The 23,496-nt window shown below is 26.1% G+C and overlaps 2 protein-coding genes across 2 annotated transcripts in view; one reads left to right on the forward strand and one right to left on the reverse strand.

Annotated features, from left to right (window-relative positions):
* The first annotated feature begins 2,604 nt into the window (after positions 1 to 2,604).
* Positions 2,605 to 5,914, forward strand: LOC135931320 (N-alpha-acetyltransferase daf-31-like). Its single transcript, XM_065468354.1, has 6 exons — positions 2,605 to 2,647; positions 2,695 to 2,793; positions 2,835 to 2,893; positions 3,090 to 3,296; positions 5,024 to 5,102; positions 5,473 to 5,914. Exons 1-6 carry the CDS (start codon positions 2,627 to 2,629, stop codon positions 5,815 to 5,817), a joined length of 810 nt encoding a protein of 269 aa, XP_065324426.1. The 5' UTR covers positions 2,605 to 2,626; the 3' UTR covers positions 5,818 to 5,914.
* Positions 5,915 to 6,552: 638 nt separating this feature from the next.
* The window catches only part of LOC135922644 (protein scribble homolog), a 32,570-nt gene continuing 15,626 nt past the window's right edge, over positions 6,553 to 23,496 (reverse strand). Inside the window, exons 6-23 of the mRNA XM_065457069.1 lie at positions 23,052 to 23,268; positions 21,788 to 21,860; positions 21,513 to 21,642; positions 21,163 to 21,278; positions 19,926 to 20,098; positions 18,891 to 19,067; positions 18,125 to 18,234; positions 17,390 to 17,548; positions 16,395 to 16,524; positions 12,577 to 12,938; positions 12,073 to 12,402; positions 11,648 to 11,725; positions 10,316 to 10,553; positions 8,586 to 8,701; positions 8,002 to 8,136; positions 7,709 to 7,792; positions 7,479 to 7,594; positions 6,553 to 6,929 (exon numbers count right to left, since the gene is read on the reverse strand). Of these exons, the coding sequence (XP_065313141.1) occupies positions 6,824 to 6,929; positions 7,479 to 7,594; positions 7,709 to 7,792; positions 8,002 to 8,136; positions 8,586 to 8,701; positions 10,316 to 10,553; positions 11,648 to 11,725; positions 12,073 to 12,402; positions 12,577 to 12,938; positions 16,395 to 16,524; positions 17,390 to 17,548; positions 18,125 to 18,234; positions 18,891 to 19,067; positions 19,926 to 20,098; positions 21,163 to 21,278; positions 21,513 to 21,642; positions 21,788 to 21,860; positions 23,052 to 23,268 (2,850 nt within the window). The 3' untranslated portion in view covers positions 6,553 to 6,823. The remainder of the gene's footprint in view (positions 6,930 to 7,478; positions 7,595 to 7,708; positions 7,793 to 8,001; positions 8,137 to 8,585; positions 8,702 to 10,315; positions 10,554 to 11,647; positions 11,726 to 12,072; positions 12,403 to 12,576; positions 12,939 to 16,394; positions 16,525 to 17,389; positions 17,549 to 18,124; positions 18,235 to 18,890; positions 19,068 to 19,925; positions 20,099 to 21,162; positions 21,279 to 21,512; positions 21,643 to 21,787; positions 21,861 to 23,051; positions 23,269 to 23,496) is intronic.

Raw genomic sequence — 23,496 nt, forward strand, 5'->3', positions numbered from 1 at the left:
TTTTGATCAAAAAGATTGAAATCAGAAGCGAAAATATCAGAGGCTACGTTCTCACAATTAAAAATCTCTTGCGAAGTTTTAAGTGTATTCATTTCTTTTGTTAATAAATAAAAACCAAAGAGCAGACGATAGTTCAAAAATTATATAAGAATAACTTAATTAAATTAAAATGAGATCTTTATGGAGCTATGACCTAAATATTTTAAAAAATCTCTTAGTAAATTTTTATAACTTTATAAATAAATATAACCAAAATCTTTTAATATAAATTTTTTAAAATTTTGTAAATTTTGAAATATATAATTGCTACTAATTATTTTTATACTTCCCATTTATTTTAAATATTTGCAAATTTGATTAATAAAACTGCCCAAAAATATAAACAATAATATATTAGGAAAAATTTAACAACTTTATAAATTTTATTAATATCTAGAATTTTTAAAAATTAATAAATTTTTGTAAATTCGAAAAGATTATTTAGACCACTATTTTATTTATACATTAAAAATAGTTTTTGCTCTTTTTTTATTAAAATTAATAATGTCGATGTTTAGGTCACAGCCTAAAGAAAAAATTACATATTTTAGAAGTGTAAGACCAAGACTGTCTCTAAATCAGAGCTGCATATTCGGTCAAGCTCAGAGCAGGATGCTCAATGTTTAAATTAAATTTAATTTTACAAATTACAGTCAAAATAATTTAATGACAAAATTTTATAATTCATTTTAAAAATTCAGACCAGGCTTAGTAAAATAAACAGTTTAACATTATGAAGATATATTTCTACTAAATAGTTATCTTATTTTTATAACTCTATGATTTATGTTTTTTACTTTAATATACATAACAGGTTTCGTTATGTTAAAAAGGATCGGATCCATTCATATTTATAAACATATGCCATCGTCTTTAGCAAGGCAATATCACTCAGTCAATTTTATATTCCTATTAGATTTATTATCCTAAAGCCCAATTTAATTAATTTATTATATTCTTATATTTGATAATTAGGATATAATTAGGAATTGCGATACTTTAATTGAATTTTTTTTTTCATTTACTATCAGCAAAAACAATTTCTTTTAATATGTATCAACAAGAAGCTTATAAACTTTAGTCAAGCAGCCCTTTTACCAAGTCAATTTTTAATAAAAAATTTTTATCTTAAAATCGCTCTGAATCAATGACATATAATAATTACCTAGACTAATGATTAATTTAATATAGTGCATTTTGAAATGTCATAGAATCAAAATCAGGAGGTGTGACACTCTATATAATTTGTGGGAGAAACCAAAATGGCATGTCATTAGCTGATTTGTAATACACATTTAAATAACTGGAGTGTCAGTCCAAGTAGTATTATATGTCATTGTTTTAAATAGTTTTGATTGGATTCAGAGTTCAAAATGTTGATAAAAATATGTGGTAAATTACAATTTTAAATTTTCATAGACCCTAATTTAATATATGGGCTGTTTAAAAAAATAATTAATAAGATTTCAATTCAACTTATTGTTTTATTTATTTATCTTTATATTAAGCAAAAAATATTAAAAATAAATAAATGATGGATCAATAGTAAAAAGATTTAGATCCTAATTTTTTTAGATCGAGGATCGAATTCGGAATCACCGATCCTTTAATCTTTCAATTCTGTATTAGGGGCCTCGTTAGCTAGTGCTTTTATGTTAAAGCACTTTCCTTTTCAAAGCGACAATCTTGAAAAATGTATTAGTACCCTATTTAGAAAAATCGAATAGCACCCAATTTTATAATATTTGGAACCTATTTAAAATACATCAATCTCTTACTTAAATAGCTTCTTTATAAAATTTTAGTGCTTATTTTAAAAAAGTATTTTCTTGTGACATTGAATCATTTTATTAATATAATTTCTTTTCTTTTGCCTTAAGCAAAAGCAAAAAAAATGATAATGTTATTTATCTTGTGAGGCACGCGATTATTTTGATGAAAATTGATCTTTGATATTTCATCAAAAATAATAAAAAAAATAACATCTTTACGTGATACGTGATATATAGCGCTTTTGCCCTCTAACGTTGAAGATTCAACAGAGCTACGCTAGGTTTTCCTCATTTCCATCTAATTGGAACAATTTAATTTGGGTATAAAAATAAAAATATGAGGAGCCCTCCACACGTTTGTGGGCAAGCCGCACGTACTTGTAGGCACAACATTTCGAAAAATGTTGCTTAAACCTCTATAGGCTTTAATTTAGAAGGAGTGGGACAAAGAAAAGCCTATACCCGAGAACTACAGTATAATTTAATTACTTTAAAGGTGGGTAATGGCTGATTTTAAGCTTAATTTCTTTAATGTAAGTTATATCTGTAAATAAATATGATTAAAATAAAATAATATTTACCACCGGATGAACCGAACCCATCATTTTCAATAGATTCATTTTGAATATCATGTTAATATTTTAAAAAATCAATAACATCTTTATAACTTATCAAATCTAAGGTCATATGATTATAAATAGATGAAAAAATTTAAATAAATCAGCTGTTAAAGCGACAATTAATGACAGTATATCGTAATATGCCAATCAAATATTATTCATATCACGTCAGATATTCTACAATTCTTGTATAAAATGAATATTAGAAATGCCAGGGTAGATAATACCTTAAAACCTTTGCTAATTTTATGTCAATTTTTTAGCCTGATGATTTAATAAATATGCAAAACTGTAATCTTTTATGTTTACCTGAAAATTATCAGATGAAATATTATTTATATCATATTTTATCTTGGCCTCAAGTTTTTATTACATTTAAACATAATATAATATATATTCCAAGTTATCCTATGTTGCAGAAGATGAAAAAGGAAAAATTATTGGTTATGTTTTGGCTAAAATGTATTACAATAATTAAAATCTATTGATTTCATTTTTAAATAGAAAAATATTTATTCAGACTGAAACACTTTGCATAACAAATTATAATCTTTACTTTATCACAATTTAAAATATATTAATTAAAAACTTATTTCATTTGATAGTCAAGAAATATCATTTTGATTATACCTTGGTAATTTTTTTAATTATATTTAAGGGAAGAAGATTCAGAAGATGACCCTCACGGTCACATAACATCATTAGCTGTCAAAAGACCATTTAGACGCTTGGGATTGGCTCAAAAATTGATGGACCAAGCCTCTTTTGCAATGGTTGAATGTTTTAAAGCTAAATATGTTTCTTTACATGTCAGAAAGAGCAACAGAGCTGCTTTAAATTTATATATCAACTCATTAGGCTTCAAGTAAAAACTAGAATATTATGAATATATATATATTAGTACAGAATATTTTAATTTAAGACTTTAATATTTTTTTATTAAAAAAAATGCTCTCCTACTAGTGTTGTTAAAAGGCTCGTTTTGAGCCAATTTTTAAACGGCTAATTCAATATTATATTCAGAAAAATATTACGCAGGCCTGAAGATTTTGCTCACAGAAGTATAAAGGTTTAGACATATATTATCGAAATCTCGAAGCTTAGGCAATATTTTTCTGCCTAAAATATTGAATTAGCCGTTTTAAAAAATCGGCTCAAAACGAGCCGTTTAACAGTACTATCTCCTACAACTCTAGGAAATTTGACTGTTTACAAATCTTGGAATTATATTTCTTCACTTTTTAGCCACTTTACATCCTTAATTAAGTCAAAAACAAATTATTCAATTTATTTATTTTTCAAATATAAAATTAAATTATTTTAATACAATACAAATATATTTAAAAAGTTCCTTGCTGAACTCTTTATTCCATTTTTTCCAATCATTTTCAAAAATTAAATTATCTTTTGAAAAAATTTAATTTTTGACCCAAATAATGTAGGAATCTAATTATTTGATGTAAATATAATGAATTATTTGATTTTGAAATGCACCTATATCTTTTGGATTGATTTTGAACACTGTATAAATTAATTGCTTTTAAAATTGGGCAGTGTTTGAATACTTGTATCTAAGATATAATATCTATTGTTTTTTGTATTTTTTATAAGATACATATACCCATATATATTTTTCATTTCACTGACAAAAGACACAGATTCTTTTAAAAAATATTTTTGTAAAAATTTCAATATACATTTTTATGGATTCTTGCATTTGTTGTTATTTTTTTCTTTTCTCTCTTTTATATTTTGTTAAGAACCTGGACAGGGTTCTGGTTCCTAAAATTTTGAAAAGTAGATTTTTAAATTTAATGCAGTTCTAAGGGTTCCAGTTTTTAGATCTGTAACTATATGTGATAAAAGAAGAACTTTTCTAAAATAAATAAAAAATTGATAAAATGCAATTAACCCCCCAAAAAATGAAAATAATTTTAAATCAATAATATACAATTCTTATCCTTTAAAGTTTTAAAAAAATATGTAACCCTATCTACTGTCGATTTTTTAGATAAATTTAAAGGCAAATTCCTTGATGTTATAAAACCTATATGGCAATAAGCCAATATTTTTGGCCTATGCCTTTTTTTTAAAGAAAAAATCTTCTTTTTGTATTTTAATAAAATATCTAAGGAAATTCGGAGCCACCTCTACTATAGCACAAAGAACCTAAAGAAAATATATTTCTTTTTAACTTGTGTATTAATTAAATTTATATATGTTAGCGTCTGTGTTTTTTCCGGCAATGTATTATTTTTACAACTATAAATCATTTTTTGAGCGCGTTTTTAAAAATATAAAAATCTGATTTTACCGGAAATATATTCTATCATTATGAATTATAGACAATTTTGCTGTTGTCTTTTGAGTCATTTATAATTTATATAAAAAAAATGTATGGAATATTTAATATAAATTGTATTAAGCTTAAAAGTTCATGGAAAAATTGTCTGAAATTCATGTTAGACATTCCAAACATGACGGCATACATTTCCGGTAAAATGATTTAAAGTTAAAAAAATAACACATTGCCAGAAAAAACGCATTGACGCTAACATATACATATTTTAAAAAATGTTATTATATTTTAAGTGTTATAGAAATAGAACCAAAATATTATGCAGACGGTGAGGACGCATATTCAATGAAAAGAAATTTGGAAACATTTCAGGTATTTTAATTTTCACTATTAAATTTTGATAGTTAATCTTTATCTTGTTCTCTAGCTTATATATACCTTAGATATATTTATACTATAGTTCGAAAATTACCATAAAAATTGTAACAGATCATTTTAAGAAATCGATATTACATTAGTCAGAGACTGCAGATCCGGCCCTAAGCCTTGGTACATGATTCGCACCATTATATTTTAAAAGAATCTGGGCCGGGCCTGAAAATATAAAATTGGGCCATGTCAATTTTTAAAATCCGGACTGGTGGTACCTCTGCAGATCTGATATTAATATATTTTTCTTAAAAAAAATATTCAACTATAATTGTAATTTTGAACTAATTACTTAAATTTCATAAATGTATAGCTCAAAACGATGCAATCCACAAAACGAGACTCGGATAATGAGGCTATGAGGCAAAACATGGCCAATATATTGCCGGAACTCTTAAACGATTTGAACAAATGTCCTATTATGCGCAAACAGCAAAAAGAAAAATCTAAAAATCATGACACTAACGTTCAGATATTGTCGGAAAGAATGGGAGACAAATTAAATATAAATGATTCTGGAGATCACGATGACTCAACAACACCCGATCAAGTTAAGGATACGAATACTCATCAATTACTGCTTCCCAATAGCGATAAAGTGGTCAAAAAGAAGAATAAGAAAAATAAGAAAAAAATAATTATTGAACCTGATGCTTGATATGTATTCTTTTTACTAAGTCGTTTTTTTGATTTAATTTGGATTACGGATATTTAAGAAAATAGTTAAATTAAATATGTCATTATATATATTTTCACTTTTAATATTTTAAGGTAATAAAAGTGAAATGCATTTACTATTAAAAAAATTTGCTAGAAAATTGATAATTTATTTAAAAATTTTATGCAACTAATTTTTTACAAAAATTAGATATATTTTAAAAAAAGACACTGGACAAAATTAAAATACTCTAATTTAAATATTTTGTTAAAATTAGTGTTAATCTGTCAGGGCCTTTTTATGTCCTTAGATGGATTAATGAACAGGCACTTGCCGAAAAAACTCCCCTGTATAAAAAGTTTTTTAAAATAATTTGCCTATCCCTGGAGGTAGGTTATAGTTTTAGAAAAAACCCATTTTCGTTTTTTTTTAGAATTGGTTGAAATTGGAGTGATTACTCAGCTATACTAATTCATATCCATTAAAAAAATAGGTTGTATAAATATGATTTAATAGAATTAAATACATGAATTCAAGGATCATTTATTATTATTATATGTATCGTCTATAAATAAATAGGAAATATCATAAATGTAAAAGTTCGCTTATAATAAATATAGAAAACATTTGCAAGAGTCAAAGTTTACAAAATTTTATACAATTAAAAATTTAATGAAGGTTCTTTTTAAAAAAACTAACATACATAATATAATCCTATAAATATATATTTTTTAAAAAAGGATATATTCATTGCATAATTTTAAGAATTAAATTATTTTTATTTACAATTAAGATTTTGATAAATGGGAATGCGAATTTGATTTTAAAATTTTAAATTCGATGTATTGCTATTTTAAAAAAACAAGAATTATTAGAAATCACGTTTGAATAATTTAGTCCATAATTTTACGAGTAGGTTAATCTGAATTTAATGTAAAGGAATGAGTAATTTCTGATTTATAAACTTTTCTTAAAAAAATGATCTCCCTCTAGATAGTCATTTAGGTTATTTATGAGATCCGTGATTTAGCATGTATCTTTCCTCGCTAAGTATCCTGTTAATTTTAGAGGGATTATTCAATCCATGGTCCATATGATTGCCCAAGTTAGGCCTAAAAAAAAGCATGAAAGCAAAAAATTAAATTAGAGCAAAAATCTTATTAAAAGCGGATTTGAATAGACGCATTTTTAGGTTCCCTTACAAATTTCTGAAAATAATATCATATATTTTTCTAATATTTAAATTGCAAACTTATATTAATTTTATAAGCAAAAAAAGTTAAAATTATTTTAAATTTGATTCTTAAAAAATTTGTAGTAAGAATTAGGCCCGATTAAAATTTTAACCAAAATAATATAATGTAAGCCTCAAGATTTGGCAGAGGCCGAAATCTTTCTGCTTCCTATGAGCAAAATCTCCAGGTTTATGTAATATTATTTTAGTTAAAAACTTAAAAGGGTCGCAAAAATCGGGCAATTTTACAACACTAGTAATAATACTAAAATAGTATAGTATTATTATTGTAAATTAAACTGAAATCTAAATATATATTTATAATATCAATACAAATTTCCGTATTATATTTCGAAACGTTTTCAACCGTTTCATATTTTTTCCTTTTGTAACAAAAAATATAACTAGAATTTAAGAAAATAATTACTCGGAAATACCATCCAAATCCCTAGATATTGTTAAACGTACAATAGGACTAAAGCTGGCAGTTAACAATGTTACCGCTTGATCATGCCTCGCATCCATCATATCTATTCCATTTATCTGATAAGATTGTTTTGCACAATTTTTTTAAAATATTAAATTGCTAAGGCATTTACGGTAATATCTCAAAAGAATAGATAAAGAGTAAATTTTAGATTTGAAAATTAAACTTACAGTTACGATTTGATCCCCAATTTTCAGTTGTTTAGAATTATCAGCCACACCTCCGGGAACAATGTCTGATATGTAGATTGGTTGCTATTAGAATTTTTTTTAAATTAGCTATAAATGTAACATACTGCATGCATAAATTCTAATAAAACAATTTGCATAATGAAATAATGAAAATATTTGAGAGAAATATATTTTAAAGAATTATAAAATTTGTACATAATTTTTGTTTATAAAATCGTTTTGATCTTCATAATCATAACAATGGGAAGAAATTTAAGACAATAAATCATTACATCATCAGTGATAATATCTTGGTTTGTTTCGTGTAAGGCTTGAAGAATAGAAGCAGTCGCGGTGGGATGCATTTTACCTCCCGCTATACTAAATCCGAGGCCCGTTTTTGTTTTCAGTAGAGATACATGGATAAGCTTTTATATTAGTTTTATTTTCAAAAACTTATCGTTAATATCAACAGAATACGCCTAATGCAAATATTTTGATTTTATTTATAAGTTTCAAAAAAATAATAATTCCCTTATGACTATTGCAGACTTGGCTTGCTTAGGTCGTAGTAAAAAAATAAGCACGACCCTAAAAAATTTTTAACATCAATAAATTTGCAAAAATATATGAGGGCTTTACAATCATTTAACTCATATTTTTCCCTTTGAAACAAATAACAACACCCAAAATTATTCAAAATCCACATTTATAAATTCTAGATCAGGCCATAAAATGATCAAAGATAAAAATCCAGGCTTGGCCAGGAACTTTCCATGAAAAATAATTTTTTTCAAATATGAGCTTGGCAGTGTTACTATAACCTCTGAAACAAGCCTCTGCTATATAAATAGTATATTCGAAAAATAAATTTCACCTTTTTGTTTTTGTTGTGTCGGGAAGGGGAAATTCTGTTGAAAATACTGGGAGTATTAATTTTAGAAGGCATCGAAGTTTTTATCGAATCTAATGGTGAATGCTGAGATTTCTGCGCTATAATGTGAAAAATAACTAGTTATTGTATAAATTAGAGTAAGGCATATTTGTTTAGATATATTAATTATTTAAGCCTTATCCAATTTTATACTTACTTTTATTTCTGTAAATTGAAATAAGAAATTTATGGTATGCTTTCTCGAATATTTTTTTCTCAAAAAGGAATTGACTATTCAATTTTTATTGACAGTTAATTTTTTATAAAATTTATTTATATTTGAAGGTTATTAATAATTATTATTTTTATATCAAGTCAGTAATATGTTTTTTATAAAATAGAGATCATTTTTATCATTATCCAAAAAATATATACTATATTTTTTAATTTCTTGGATAATTAAAAAAAAAAAATTATTGAGAAATTCTTGCGACAATATAAAAAAGATAAAAGAATTATTTTAATTAATAGTGAATAAACAAGAGTTGATAATAATTAAAGTAAAGAGTTAATCTACTATTTATCCAAACCTGGGGTATCCTGCATGTTTAAAAAATAATCTGGATTAAAATTTATAGCTATCTTTTTTATTTGCTATATATCGGTATGTAAATAGAGATATACCAGGTAGTGTTGTTAAACGGCTCGTTTTGAGCCGATTTTTAAAAACGGCTAATTCAATATTTCATCCAGAAAAATACCACGCAAACCTGAAGATTTTGCTCATAGAAGGAACAAAGGTCTAGAAATATATTAACGAAATCTCGAGACCTCGGCAATATTTTTCTGGCTAAAATATTGAGTTAGCCGTTTTAAAAAATCGGCTCAAAACGAGCCATTTAACAACACTAATACCAGGGGCCTGGATCTTAGTTCTTTTGATAAGGCCGGTTCTTTTTTTTATATAATATAAAGTATTATTTAAAGTAACAACCAAAAAAATTTAAATGTATAAAATTATTAAAAGTCGATTGATATTTTAATATATTTTTAATTGAATTAAATTTACATTCCACGTGTATAAATTAGGTGTCAATAAATATTTTTTTTTATAAATCCGGTATGTCATTAGTGAAAACTGTCTGTAATATGTAGAAGTTCTATTGTGGAAAAAAATGTTGAATGACGTTTCCTTTTATTTTTGACGAATGCATTCGCGTTCATGTTCACTAAATTTTTAAAAAAATCTTCCTATTTTTATTTATATGAAAATAAAAATTATTAATTTTAACCGAATTTTTTAAGATAAAAGGGTTATTTTTTAAAATCCAGCTACTTCCTTTATTACATTTGAAATCAATCATTAAAAATCTAAAATAAAATAATTTTTGCAGTTATTAACCAGGTATAAGGTTCAAAATATTTTAAATTTGATCAATATTGTGAACATGGAACAAACATGATGGACCTAATTTTTAATAGCAAACTAATCCGAGACATTTCCAAACCGGGCGGCGAACTTAATCTGCAAAAGCGGTCACTATTAAATTTTTGGACAATTCCCACCAAAAAATAATTTCAAATGATAAGAACCTGAGTCCAAAACCCTAGAGTTTGTCTTAAAATTAAATCGAAAAAGATTGTTTATTAATATTCTGATAATTATGACCAATTTAACGTTCACGGCACTTAAAAAAAGTAAGTTTGAAGTGGAAATGTAAAATATAATTTACAGATATTGGAAATGTTCGTGGTAGAGGTAGGAGTTAGGATGAGATTATTGTTTAACGGCAGAGATAAAGGTTTGGGTGGTATAGGAGGATTTTTAACTACTATGTCCTTGGGTAATATGGATTCGGACGCAATCGATCTGACAACGTATAAGGTCAATGGTAGAGATTTATCGCAGGTTTTCAAAGTTTCGACGGCATTAGCATGTGATATTCCGACAGTGAAATCAGAGTTGTTTACCTTCAAAGGGAAATATTTAAATCAGGTGTAATTAAAATGAGAATTTACAGGTAAAATTTTACTATCAATTATTATTTAATTTTCAATAAAGATGGAATTATTTTCAATAACCGATGAAATATTTAAAAAAATATATTGATAATTTATAAACAATTTTGCTTAAATTTGTAAAATATTTAGAAAATCATTAATAGATAAATTTCATAAAATGGTATATATACCTCTAAAAAATAAAATAATTTTAACACCCTATACCCTAATAATTGTGAATGTATAATTATGCATTAAAAATAATCTGAAATCAATTACAATAAATAAAATAAATGACATTATAATACAAGAAAAAGACATTGAAAGTGCGATAATAGGATTGGGTCCTAATGATCTTACAAAGGTATTAAATATTTCATCAATTTATCAAAACTGGGCTGAGATGACAAATTCCCGAAATAGAGAAATACTGTTAAGTACACTTAAAGAAAACGGTAATGATAAACTGATTACCTTAACAGGTGGTCAATTAGTTATACTCATAACTTTAGGAACTGAAAAACTTAATCAAGCTAAAAGACCTAGAGTTGAAAGATAAAACAATAAAGCCATAAAATAATTTTCTAGCATAAATCTTCAATTTCAATTAATATAAAGTAAATATAGAAATTTATATATATTAAGAATCTCTGTAAAATTTGCAATTTAATGATATATAATTCGACACATAAAATAAATATAGATTTCTATATAATCTTAAAAATTTTACAAAAGTATTTTTAATTAATCAAAAAAATTTCTATTATATATTGAAAACATCATTAAACTGCAAATTTGATGAGGAATCTAAATATATAATTATTAATTGAAACTGGAAATTTTTATCAATAATATTATTTCTAAAATATTTTCGTGATTTTGGCCAAATACTTTCATGAACATAATTTTTTTTTGATAGTTTTTTTATATTTTCTAGATTTTGGGGTATAATCACATAGATATTTAAAATTTTGTATAAAAATTAAGAAAATCTTTTTCTTGCAAAGTTATATAAAATTGTGAATTCTTTAAAACGGTTGTTAATGTTAGAAAAAAAACTAAACCTTGATAATTTTGTCTCCTGTTCTCAAACCGGCTTTGTAAGCTGGCCCATCGATCGTTACTCTTGATATGAATACGCCCTTTAAAAATATGTTAATATCGATTAGATTGCATTTTTAAAAAAATAATATATTTAAAAAATGAGCAAATTAGTGTGATACTCTTTTTTACCCTTAGTTTATCAAATAAATGTCCGAAAGGACCCTATATAAAAATAATAGACTTTTATACTTTTTTAACATTATTCATTTGTGCAATCAATTTAGAGGGGGGGGGGATTATAAAAATGTAGGGTAAGAAAAAAATAGCTAAAGTCCCGACAAAAATATTGCTCGTCCTTCTTAATCCTGGGAGGAATCTGGCATATTTCAAAAATTAAGGTATGTTGTTATTTAATTATTATTATTATAAGCATTTGCGTAATTACCTGATCGTCATCTCTGTAAGGCGCAGACCCAATACCGCCAGCTATACTTAACCCGAATCCATTAAGAGTTATGTCCTCTCTATCGATGACAAATCTTAGGGCGTTGTTATGGACAACATCGAAATCTTTATGAAAGATTTCTTTAAGTTGTGAACCTTCCCGGACAGAGTTCCTTTTAAGGGTCTCCTTTTCTGTTTCCGAAATTTGGTAAGGATTTAAAAAGGCAAGTCTATCTTCTATGTTTATTTTTTCAACCAATTGCTGCACATCGGGACAACCTATGAAAGGTCTTTCCGAGTCGATTATCTTTTCTATTACCTTATCTCGTTGCTTAAATATAAAATTTTAAAATACAGAGGGTTAAATAATTAGTTGTAACAAGTTATCAAAATTTTTCTATCCCATAAAAACAATGAATCTTTAATATTTTATTCTTAGGAACATATTTAATAAATATTTATTTCCTTTCGATTTTTATCTAAATCTGTAAAAAAAATTTGAAACTTTAATTTTTAAATTGTCTCCTCCTTCCAGATTCAATGGCACGTTGACTCTTTTATTCTTGAGGGGATGGGGAGTGTCTATGCGTTTCAGAACTGGTTCCCCTTCCTCGTAGACCATTTTATCGCCATCTGTCAAATCACGAGATTGGGTCGAAGAGAGATTAGAAAAGGCGACAAATTTAGAATTGGGAGACATTTTATCGTTTTTAGTTTGTTTTTTGACGTTTTGCGGGGATGGATTGTGGGGGTTTAATAGGCGAGGGGAAGAAGAATTCGTAGAGGACGAAGAGGAGGTTATAGAGGCCTGGGACCATTTGGCCGGATCCGCGTTTCTTACGAGGGAGTTTTCCTTGATTAGGTCTTCTGTAGTAAGTTAAACATAATTTCTTTATATTTTGTCCTATTATTTCATGTCCGTATGTCATGGGCAAACATTTTGTATATAAACTAAAGTATATGTATGTAACAACAGCGTTCTTAAATTTTAGCATTCTAGCTCTTATAATTTTGGGGGATATCAAGAGTCAAAATAAAAAACCTATTTTTACGTTTACCATTGTCGTTCAATTAAAGATAACTAAGTACTAGAAACTACATCATTATAAATAAGTAGTGCTGTAAACGAACGCGTTCAAAATGAAAGCGTTCGGGAACGAAGTTCGTTTTTTTTGAAAAAAAATGATGAACGGCATTCCTTTTATTTTTGACGAACTTTGAACGTGAACGCTTTCCTTTTCTACGACGAACGCGTTCGAATTTAACGTTCGTTCAATTTTAAAAATATTTTATTTATTTGAAAAATTTATATTTCCGAATTTTTTTAAAAAAATGTATTATTTATATTTTTTAATCGGCTGTGTATTTCCTTTTCACATTTCAATTTTTTTAACACATAGTTTATTAATTTAAATATTATTGTTTATATTTTAATTTAATAGATTAGCATAAGCATGGATATTATTATTTAATCCTCCTCATCTGATTCTGAAAATCCAAAATCAGATGAATTATCATTACTATGTCCAAATATGATAAATGTTTTACTAACATCCTCTATTGAAGAAACTAATCCAATGCTTACCAAGTGTAAATTGTGACCAAAAAGTATTATATTGTCAAAATCTTTAGGTTCCAATTTAAAACGACATTTGATTTTAATATTAATTATTTGATTTTATATGATATAACTAAGTTAAATCATTAAATTTGAAGAAATAATACTTTTGGGATATTTGACTTCAACAATAGTGATAGTTATTTTAAAATTAAAAAAATTAGTGGCCTCAAATTTGGTCAACCATTGATAGACGCCGTATTAAATGGGATTAATAAAAGGTATTAAACCTATCACTCTCAATTATTACTTATATTTTATTTTTTTAAAGATTTGAACATATATATAAGGATCAATATGTTCTTTCTGAAATTGTACATCCAGCATTCAAACTTCAATGGCCATGGATAAAACTTCCACAGAACGAACCTATTAAAAATAAACTTATAGCGTCATTGAAAAAACTGCTATGAAAACCCTAGAGAACTGTTAATTTCGAGATATCCTTTTTTTTTGTAGAGTAGAGAATGGATTAAAGGAGGATAACTTATCTCAATTTTTTGCAAATAATAAAACAATATATTTTTAATTAATTATCCACGTTAAAAGAGCTGTTTATTAAGTATAATACCACAATCCCCTCATCTGCCCATGTAGAGCGCGTTTTTGGTTTGCTAATGCCGTATTAACTGCCAAGTGTTCCTGTCTATCAGATAAATATTTTGAAAACAATTGTTTATAAATTTAATAAGAAAAATTTTTTATAAATAAAAATATCTTTTTATTCGCTATATTATATTATATTATCAAAATAAAACTATATTATTTTTTAACATGGCTAAAATAAATTGTACTTAAAAATATAAGTTTTTATAATATCATAAAATTTTGAACGGTTATATGAACGTGAACGCGTTCATTTTTTTTGAACATGAACTTGAACGTGTTTGATTTTTGTCAATGAACGTTGAACGCGTTCGATTTTTTTAGAAATGTTTACAGCACTATAAATAAGGATTCTAATATTAAAATAAAATGATATTCTTATTTTTTGAAAATATTTTCATTTTTCTTTAAAAGCATAAAATCCTTGTAAAAAAATAATCAATTTTTCCGATTTTTATAAATTTTAAACAAATGTCATTAAGACCTACCTCTAAAATAAATTAATGCCGAAATTTAAAAAAAACACTAATAACAAAGAATATTTTTTTAAACATAATATAGAATTAATTGTTCTAAATATAAAGGCATATATATATATAATATTCATATTATAGTAACAGCAATAAATATTTTAGGCAATATTTGAATTTTTATAGGTAAGAAAATATTTAAAATAAAATAAATAATATGTATTATATCATTTTTCCAAAAAATATTTTTCAAACTTTCCAACCTCAGATTTTTTTAAATCTTAATTTTTTTTATAATGTACTATAAGATTCATTACTGAAATAAAAACTATCATATATACTTTCTAAATAATATTAAAACAATTAATTATATTATATTACCTAATGAACAAAAAATAACCTTTGTTTATTTTAATGTTTTTATCGATTTACCTCAGGGTCCAAACTGTAAAGAATATTGGTTTGATTCAGAAAAAAACAACGGTTCAGGGTTGGATTCGTTAAAAATAATAATATAGGTTCGGCCTAAAACCTTTATCAACCGGTTCAAACCTTTTCGCATACTAGTTTGGTAAAGAAAAAAAAATTTTTTATCACTATTCTCTAAAAAAATAATGTTGAGCCGTCAATTAAAATATTTTCAAGATTCTCTTGTCATATTATATCTGTAAGGTGGAAAAACTGAGAACATTTAGATATGATAACTTGAGTAGCCAGCACCGTCAAATAGAAATATAAAAAACATGCCTTAAAAATAATTACTATTTATTAAAGTTAAAATATTATTAAGTTAAACAAGTCCGCAGGCATTTTTAGAGATTCAGGTGACACATAATTTAACGGTTCTGTAAATAATAAGGTTTGAATCTCTGATTTCCCAATGAAAGCGAAAACTTTACATTCCATTTTTTTATGCAGATATAGAATGATCTTGGTGACATTTATTTATATAAAAATTGGAGAAACTTATTATTTCTTAGAAGGTTTTTATAAGGTTAAATGGACCCTCACATTAAAAATAAAAATAATATGTCTAAATCTTTATTATTATTAGAATCATTATTCATAAATTCTGTGATTTTTAGTTAATCTTTAATTGAATGGCAATCGATAAGGGCAAATATAGGTTATTTGCCAATTATTTCGTCCCTTTTGATGATATCTCCAAAAATATGAAATAATGCTAAAATTTGAACACTGCAATAATGGTATTTAATAAGATCGGTGGTACGTTTTGTGTAATCTTAAAAATTCTAAGCGAGATCGAGATTTTGTATACAAAATTTTCCCCGAATCCCAGGGGGTCTGGGGAATCGCGATTTATAAGTCATTTTCATATTAATTTGGGACCTGATAGAAAAAGATCCTATTCTGAATATTTTTTAAAAAAATGTGTTTTAGTTCCGTTTCTAAATTTGACACGGTTCCGAGCGTTTCAAGTTCTGGTTCGAAACGCAAAATAAAATTTGAAACACAGGCCCAGTTCGACTTCTTTTTTTAAAAAAAGGAGTGCATAAGGGTAATAAATCACAAACTCAAAATATTCATTTATTTAATATAGTTTGAAGATTTAAACCTCTATATATTTTTTTTTTCAAAAAAAACATTCATAACAAATTTCTTTGTTACCTTCGGTTAGAAATCTATTTGAAGTATTGACGTCGACAGCTGTTTTAGGGACGGGGTGAGGCTTAATATATTCCTTGTTGACGTTATTGGGTATCTGGTTACCTTCGAATTCGGCATTGAGTTTTCTAGCCTTTTGTATGTTGGAATTTATTTTACAAATGACTCATCTTAAAAGAAGGCTAATCATCAGTTGGATATCGAAAAAATTGGCTAACAAATTATCAAGAGATAATATTCTATAATTAAAAATCAAACCTAGGTTTATCCGATTATTTACTGTAAAGTTTGGACGATCTGAAATTAGACATTGTAATCGTAATTAGAGTCAACGACTCTTTTACTAAATAGGGCTGTGGCGATATTTAGCGTTTTCAAAAAATATCAGACCTGCCGATATTTATAATTGTTATTGGTTATTTTATGATTGAACATGTTTTTTTATTATAAATAATAATAAATTAATGAAAATACAATTTATCTTTTGTATAGAATATTTAAAAAAAATATTTAAAAATTGTACAACAAGAAAAAGCTTTTAAAATATATAGCTAGTATTATTAAAGGACTCGATTTAGCCAAATTTTAAAAACGGATCAGTTCGGAGATAGATAGTAAATATAAATCAATATAAATATCAGATCGGTATAGGTTTTTAGTAATATAGAAAAATATAGGATCGGATCGGTGAAAAATTTGTGAATCGGCACAGCCTCACTCGTAAAATATTACCAACATATGAATATGTATTGGGTAGTTATTTATAAGTACTACATTCAATATTCATTATACCGAGCCAATAATGGCGGTATCGTTTAGTATTGGTTGATAATTTCATAGTTTACTAAGGGGGGGGGGGATTTTAAAAAAAATGCAATGCAAACAATTTTTTGTTAAGGTAACCATTTATTAAAAATGGCGCCTTCTAATCCATGCTGTAACAAACTTCGCTTGTCTGTAATATCCATAATATTAAATAAAACTAATTAATACCTAACCTGTATTTTAAGTTCCTTGTCTTCTTTCCGTTTATTCTTAACTTGAGAATCTGCGCTTTTAGAGGATTCTTTTTGTTGCAATTTTTTGCCGAAAAATAATCTTGGATGTCTAGATTTAAATTCTTTGGGATGAGGCGTATCGTGTCTTTTAAAGAAAGACTGGCAAAATTCCAAGAAGAATTGGAGATTATATATATTAAAATTTTTATTAAATATGTATATATATATATATAATGAAAATTTTTTACAAATAATTGTGAATTTTACTAGGCCCCATCACAAACTGAGCTAAATTAAAAATTTATCGATAAAGTTAATCCCCACACTGTTTATGAAAATTTCAGTTACGATTATTTTTTTTCGTTTTTAAAAATGAGACAAATAAATATCACGTATGTAAGATCTGCAATGAGCTATTTTAGCCTGCTAACCCTTAGATTTTTTTACTCATTGTTTAAAAAATATTCAATAAATATAAGCCCGTTCTGTTTATTACACTCGAAAAAATACTCCCATTCTTAAAATAAAACCCAATTTGAATTGATAGAGAAATTTTTTTAAAAAATTTAATTTTGAGTTGATGTACAAAATTTACTTTTCCACAAAAAAAGGTAAAGTAATTATATGATGTTTATTACAAAAACTCTCTACTTTTTATAATTTCAAGAAATTGAACAAAAAAATTATTAAAAATAAGAAAAGTAAGATTAAACTTTTTAAAACGCAATGTATAACCTTTTTATCTTCATATTCGCTATCGTAATCGCTTTCTTGGAATTTCACGATAGAATTTCTAACTTTTCCTGAATCCTCAGTTGAATTATTTAAGAGAGAAGAATTTTCATCTATGGTTTTACAAATATTTTTTTAGGTTAATTTAATTTGACAGTCATTTTAAAAGTATACAAGATTGTGCTATAATATTAAATGTATTTTTTTTAAACTTTCCTGTATAAATTTCAAAAACAAAAAAAAGATTCACAAGAGCATAAGTTAAAAATAAGAAAAATTAAACATTTTCTATTTATCGTTTTTGTTACTATATAAATAAGCGTCTTTTGTCAAAATATATTTAAGCAATCAATGATCACGGGTAGTTTTTTATTTTAATATTAGTTACTGTACCACAATCTATACAAGATATCCCTCCCCTCCCTTCTTTTCATAGTCTTAAAATTTTTCCCTTAATAATCAATTTCTAAATTATATCAACTAACAAAAATAAGTTTTATCATTATTCACCTTAGTAAACAAATTATAATTTGCAAATTATTTGGCCACCCGCAACTTTGTCAAGAATAAGTTACAGTTGTCATTATATCTTATTCGGCTGTAATATTTTAGGGAAAAGGCTAAACTTATATCTTCATAAATATAATACCAATCTTAAAATGGTTTTGAAAGATAAAATACCATTAAAGAGTTAATATTAGAGCATATAATTCTTTTTACGTTTAATTATTGTGAATATCGAAAATAGGATCAATCTGTAAAAGAAAACCTTTTTTGGGAGTAAGATTGAAGGTGGTTTTAGGAGGAAAAGATTTCTGGTCATTTTCATCGGTTCCAGCACTGAAAACGCTACTTCTCAAGGACTCGTTTAAATTTATATTTTTGATATTTCTCTCCATAAATTTGTCATGGTTCGAGGAAGGATTATCGTGATTATTTTCAGTATCTTAATATTTATCGGAAAAATTTATAACAAAAAAATGTAGGGGTGTACCGATACCACTTTTTGGAGGCCGATCCGATCCGATATTTAATTGATATCGGCCGATAATCGATCCGATATCATATCTAATTTTGTATTCTGTAAAGATACCGGTTTTAATTTTTAATATTCTTTTTATTAGTACAACATCTATAATTTTACTATACCATAACATATGGCATTTAAATATATTATAATGATCAGTTATAGTTTATATTCAATTCAATTGCAATTATTTATATAATAAGTAATAACATTAATCTATTTACATAATTAGTAATAAACAAATATATTGAAATTTGAAATTTATATATAAAATTAATTTATCGAAGATTTCTTTTTAGAAATACCAAAATTTCCAATTTATCAGAGATCGGTCTGCCGTGATGGGGACTGTTAATATCACTAGTATCACTAAAAACAGATTCTGAAGAGATTAATGAACACTTTTTTAAACAGAATGCGAAAAAAATAACTATATTGCAGAATGTTTATTAACTAATTATTACTATTAAAATAATTAAGCATAAAAATATATTCCGATTTTATTTATAAAAATAAATGGATTTTTAGATATAACTTTTTTTAAATTTTGTTAAAAGCGCCATTTTATATCGGATCAGAAAATTTTATAATATTTGCCGATAACCGATATTTTAAAATGGGCGAAATATCGGCCCGATCCTATATAAAATATCGGTACATCCCTAAAAAAATGTGTTAAAGTAAATCCGACCAATTAAACACGACTCTACCATTCTGAAATATTTTATGATAGATTTTAAGGTTCAAAAAAATTTAAACAAGCAATAATCCCGTTACCAAAATTGGTGGGATAGTAATTTGACTGTGGTAGGAGGTAACATGTAAGCACTTTACTGCCTGTCGCCTCATCTATATCAGTTTGCAGGTTTAGCATGGGTTGATTTTGATTTTCGGAAAGCCACAAAGCCTTTAGCGTTAGTTTGGCTATGGACATTGGTAAGTTTTTGATTCTTAAAAGAAAATATAACATTTTTTTTAGCATAAACTATTATTTGAAGAGGATGGAAATTGGAATATAATTTTGAATTGGTTTAAGCCATTATCAATTAGCTATAATTTAAAGGGAAGGTATGTAGGGTTGGTAAAATCATGATTTTAATATTAAAAAAAAATTTTTAATAATTTTTTTGATTTAAATCTAGTTTTATAAATATTGCCCTGGAAAAAAAATAAATAGAGGGGAAGAGTTATTAATTTAAATATGCATTTATTTTATTACAATAAAATATCTGTTATTATTTTTCTTATGACTAAACTAGATATACTGGATTGACTTAGAAGTACTTTATAATATAAATTATTATTATGCAAACTAATATAATTAAAAAAAATTCTTCACATCTCCTTAAATTTAACCAATAATAAATTGAATAATTTTCTTTATAGGATCTATTATATGTAATAAAATATCAGGATAAACTCAGATATATAATCGTTTTTAAAATTAAATTTTGTCACAATTTGCTCTAAAATTAACCAGAAAGAAAGAGGAAAATACATAATTGTTTTATATATTCTTCTGTCTTTTTGTGTTATTTTGAATTATAATAAACCAATAATAAATATTAATAGTGCCTCGAACTTGCAGTAAGTTTTAAAGTGGGGAATCAAAAATTAAAGACGTGGCAACCGTAGAGGTGGAGGAGAATGGATGTGTATTTGAGAGATCTTTTTTTAGCTAACAATTGGTTCTGCCCTTGATTTGGGATGTAAATCGTATGATTTTAAAAAAATAAAGGTAGGACTAAAAACAATATTACAAACCTGGACCTCTTAAATATATAAACGATAAACATTCACATATTTTCATATTTCCCCTTGAAACTATTTATATAATTCCGACAAAATTATTTTAAATGTAGGTCAGGTTAAAATAATCAAGATTTTAAACATTTAGAAAAGCACTGAAAATAAGGATTATCCAGATGCCCAGAGGTCAATTTGAGACAATTTACTAACAAATAAACTTATTTTTATTGAATGTTGAAATCATAAAAAAAAAATTTTTAATTACTTATTTCCTGAGAGATTGAGGACCAACAAATTCTTGAGAGACCCAATATTTTCGGGCAGTTTAGTTAACTCATTTTCGCGGGTAGACAAAACTGTTAATCGAATGCAATCCCCGATCTAATTTTTTTTTAAAACAATATAAACACTAATTAAAAAGTTTTTTTCTGTTTATTTAAAAATATGTTTTGTATTGATATAATATAAGGTATAATAAATGGTTATAAAAACCATAAGTATATATACTAAGTAACATGTTTCACTTTACATACTTGAATATATAAAAAACTAGAAACATTTTGTTGAAAGTTTAAAATTAAAGATTGGCTTAATGTCATTTTAGAAATGTATTACTTGAGTGGGCAATTCAGAAAGTTTATTCCTATCGATATTAAGGGTGTTGAGTTGTTTGAGATGACCAATAGAAGCCGGTACTTGGGTTAAGGAGTTTTCTGTCAACACTAATTCTTGGAGATTTTTGCAGCTATTTTTATTTAAAACATTCGTTTGATTTTTAATTATATCAGAAAGTTTTATTTAGATTACAGTAATTTATTAAAGATATTTAGACAACTATTATTTTTAAAAATTATTACGATTTCATTAATTCATTTGTTTAAATGAATTACTTTCCAATATCTTCCGTCAGCGTGGTTAATTTATTTTGTTCCAATTTCAAAATGGTGAGATCTTTCAATTCGCCTACCATGAATTTAATATGAACATATTTAATAATGATATCAGGATTAATTTTATATATAATCTTAATTTTATATTCACAAACATTGCGAAAATTAATAATCTGATTTACACTGATGCTTAAAATAATCACTAAAACGTCAATCACAACATCTCATAATTATATATGATTAATTTTATATATAATCTCTAAGGCCGTGTCTTATTTCATCTTATTTCTAAATAGTCGTACTGTTTAGGAGTCTTTTCTAAAGAGCCCCCTCTTTAGCAGTCTATATGTAATAGAAGAAAAATTTAATAACCAGCACTTTCACAATCTGACATAAGTACTAATTCTACAATAATAAACCCTTTAAACTAATAGCTGATTCAAAACCCAGTAAGAAAATATAATTGTTGGAATAAGGAGAGAATCAAAATAATAACCAAATTGTTATCCCAGCCTGAAATGGAAAAAATAAAGATAAAAAATATTGCTAAACATATCGATATTTCTATAGCTTAGGCAAACATTAAAACAAGAAATCTTCCCAGAATATATGGGGGGGGGGGGATCTTAGAAGCAATATCAAATTCAAAAAAGGGATGCAAAAAGACGCCTTTGAAATCGAAAGAAATACGTGATAGATCTTTTAATAGGTAATAACAACGTTTAATATCAATGATATCATAGAAAATGTGCTTCCCGGTCTCTCCAAAAATGAGGGAACTATCTGAAGATGTATTTTAAAAAATAGGATGGTCTAAAAAAAGGGCTGGGAAATAGCCCGATCGACGAAATACACCTAAAGCAATCCGTATTCGCCAGACCTACAGCCTTAAAATTCAAACTTATTTAAAATACCACATGGTCTTTGTTACTGCAACCCTGTAAACAGCCTAAAAAATAAACTATTTAGATTTATGTAAATGACCACCCGTCTTTGTTTTTTTGTTACCGAAAAAAAATTATACATTAAACAAAAAACATTTATTGAAATGCACAAACTTAAAACACACCGAAATAGAGTGTCCAGTTCAAAATTTGTTTCGCCATATTTCAAAAATAAGACAAACCACAGGACACGGCCTCAATGAACTTCTTTTTAGAAGGTGAAAAAAAAATTGATATTTTAGATAATCAATAATTTTTTATAAGTAAATGTATGACGAATTTTCTAAATATTTAAGTATATTGTTTTCATTATTAAAAACCTATAGACGAGGGAATGTCTATCAGCTCATTTTTACTGGCATCCAAATCGGTCAGATTGACCAATTTCCCAATTTTGTTGGGCAGAGTGGTTAATTGATTCTCGGATAGATCTACGCAACTTAATTTGGCTAAATTGCATATGGAAGATGGCAAGGAGGCCAGCTGGTTGCCGTCCAACCATAATTCTTGCAAACTTGGTAGAACTAACTGTTCGGGCTTTCATTAAAAAAATATAATTATATAAGGAATAAATGTTTATTTATAAAGTCAATTGTATTATCCTAATTAACGGAATAATCATAAGAAATAACTACTTTTTTGCGAAATTAAATTTAGGACAATATCTTATCTTAAGGGATTTTAATTCCCAACACTGTGATGTGAAGTAGAAAAAGCTAAATTTACTATAAAAAATAAATTCAATTAATAAGCCTCTTTTTAAGA

Source organism: Gordionus sp. m RMFG-2023, chromosome 1 (genome assembly GCF_954871325.1).
Source record: "Gordionus sp. m RMFG-2023 chromosome 1, tfGorSpeb1-WG-v2, whole genome shotgun sequence".
Taxonomy (NCBI): Eukaryota; Metazoa; Nematomorpha; class Gordioida; order Chordodea; family Parachordodidae; genus Gordionus; species Gordionus sp. m RMFG-2023.

Excerpts from the sequence above, each read along its gene's own strand:
- LOC135931320 (XM_065468354.1), top strand. The coding sequence starts at position 2,627 with ATGAATATTAGAAATGCCAGG. Across the intron at positions 3,297-5,023 it reads ATCAACTCATTAGGCTTCAA|TGTTATAGAAATAGAACCAA; the intron begins GTAAAAACTAGA and ends TTATATTTTAAG. Across the intron at positions 5,103-5,472 it reads GAAATTTGGAAACATTTCAG|CTCAAAACGATGCAATCCAC; the intron begins GTATTTTAATTT and ends ATAAATGTATAG.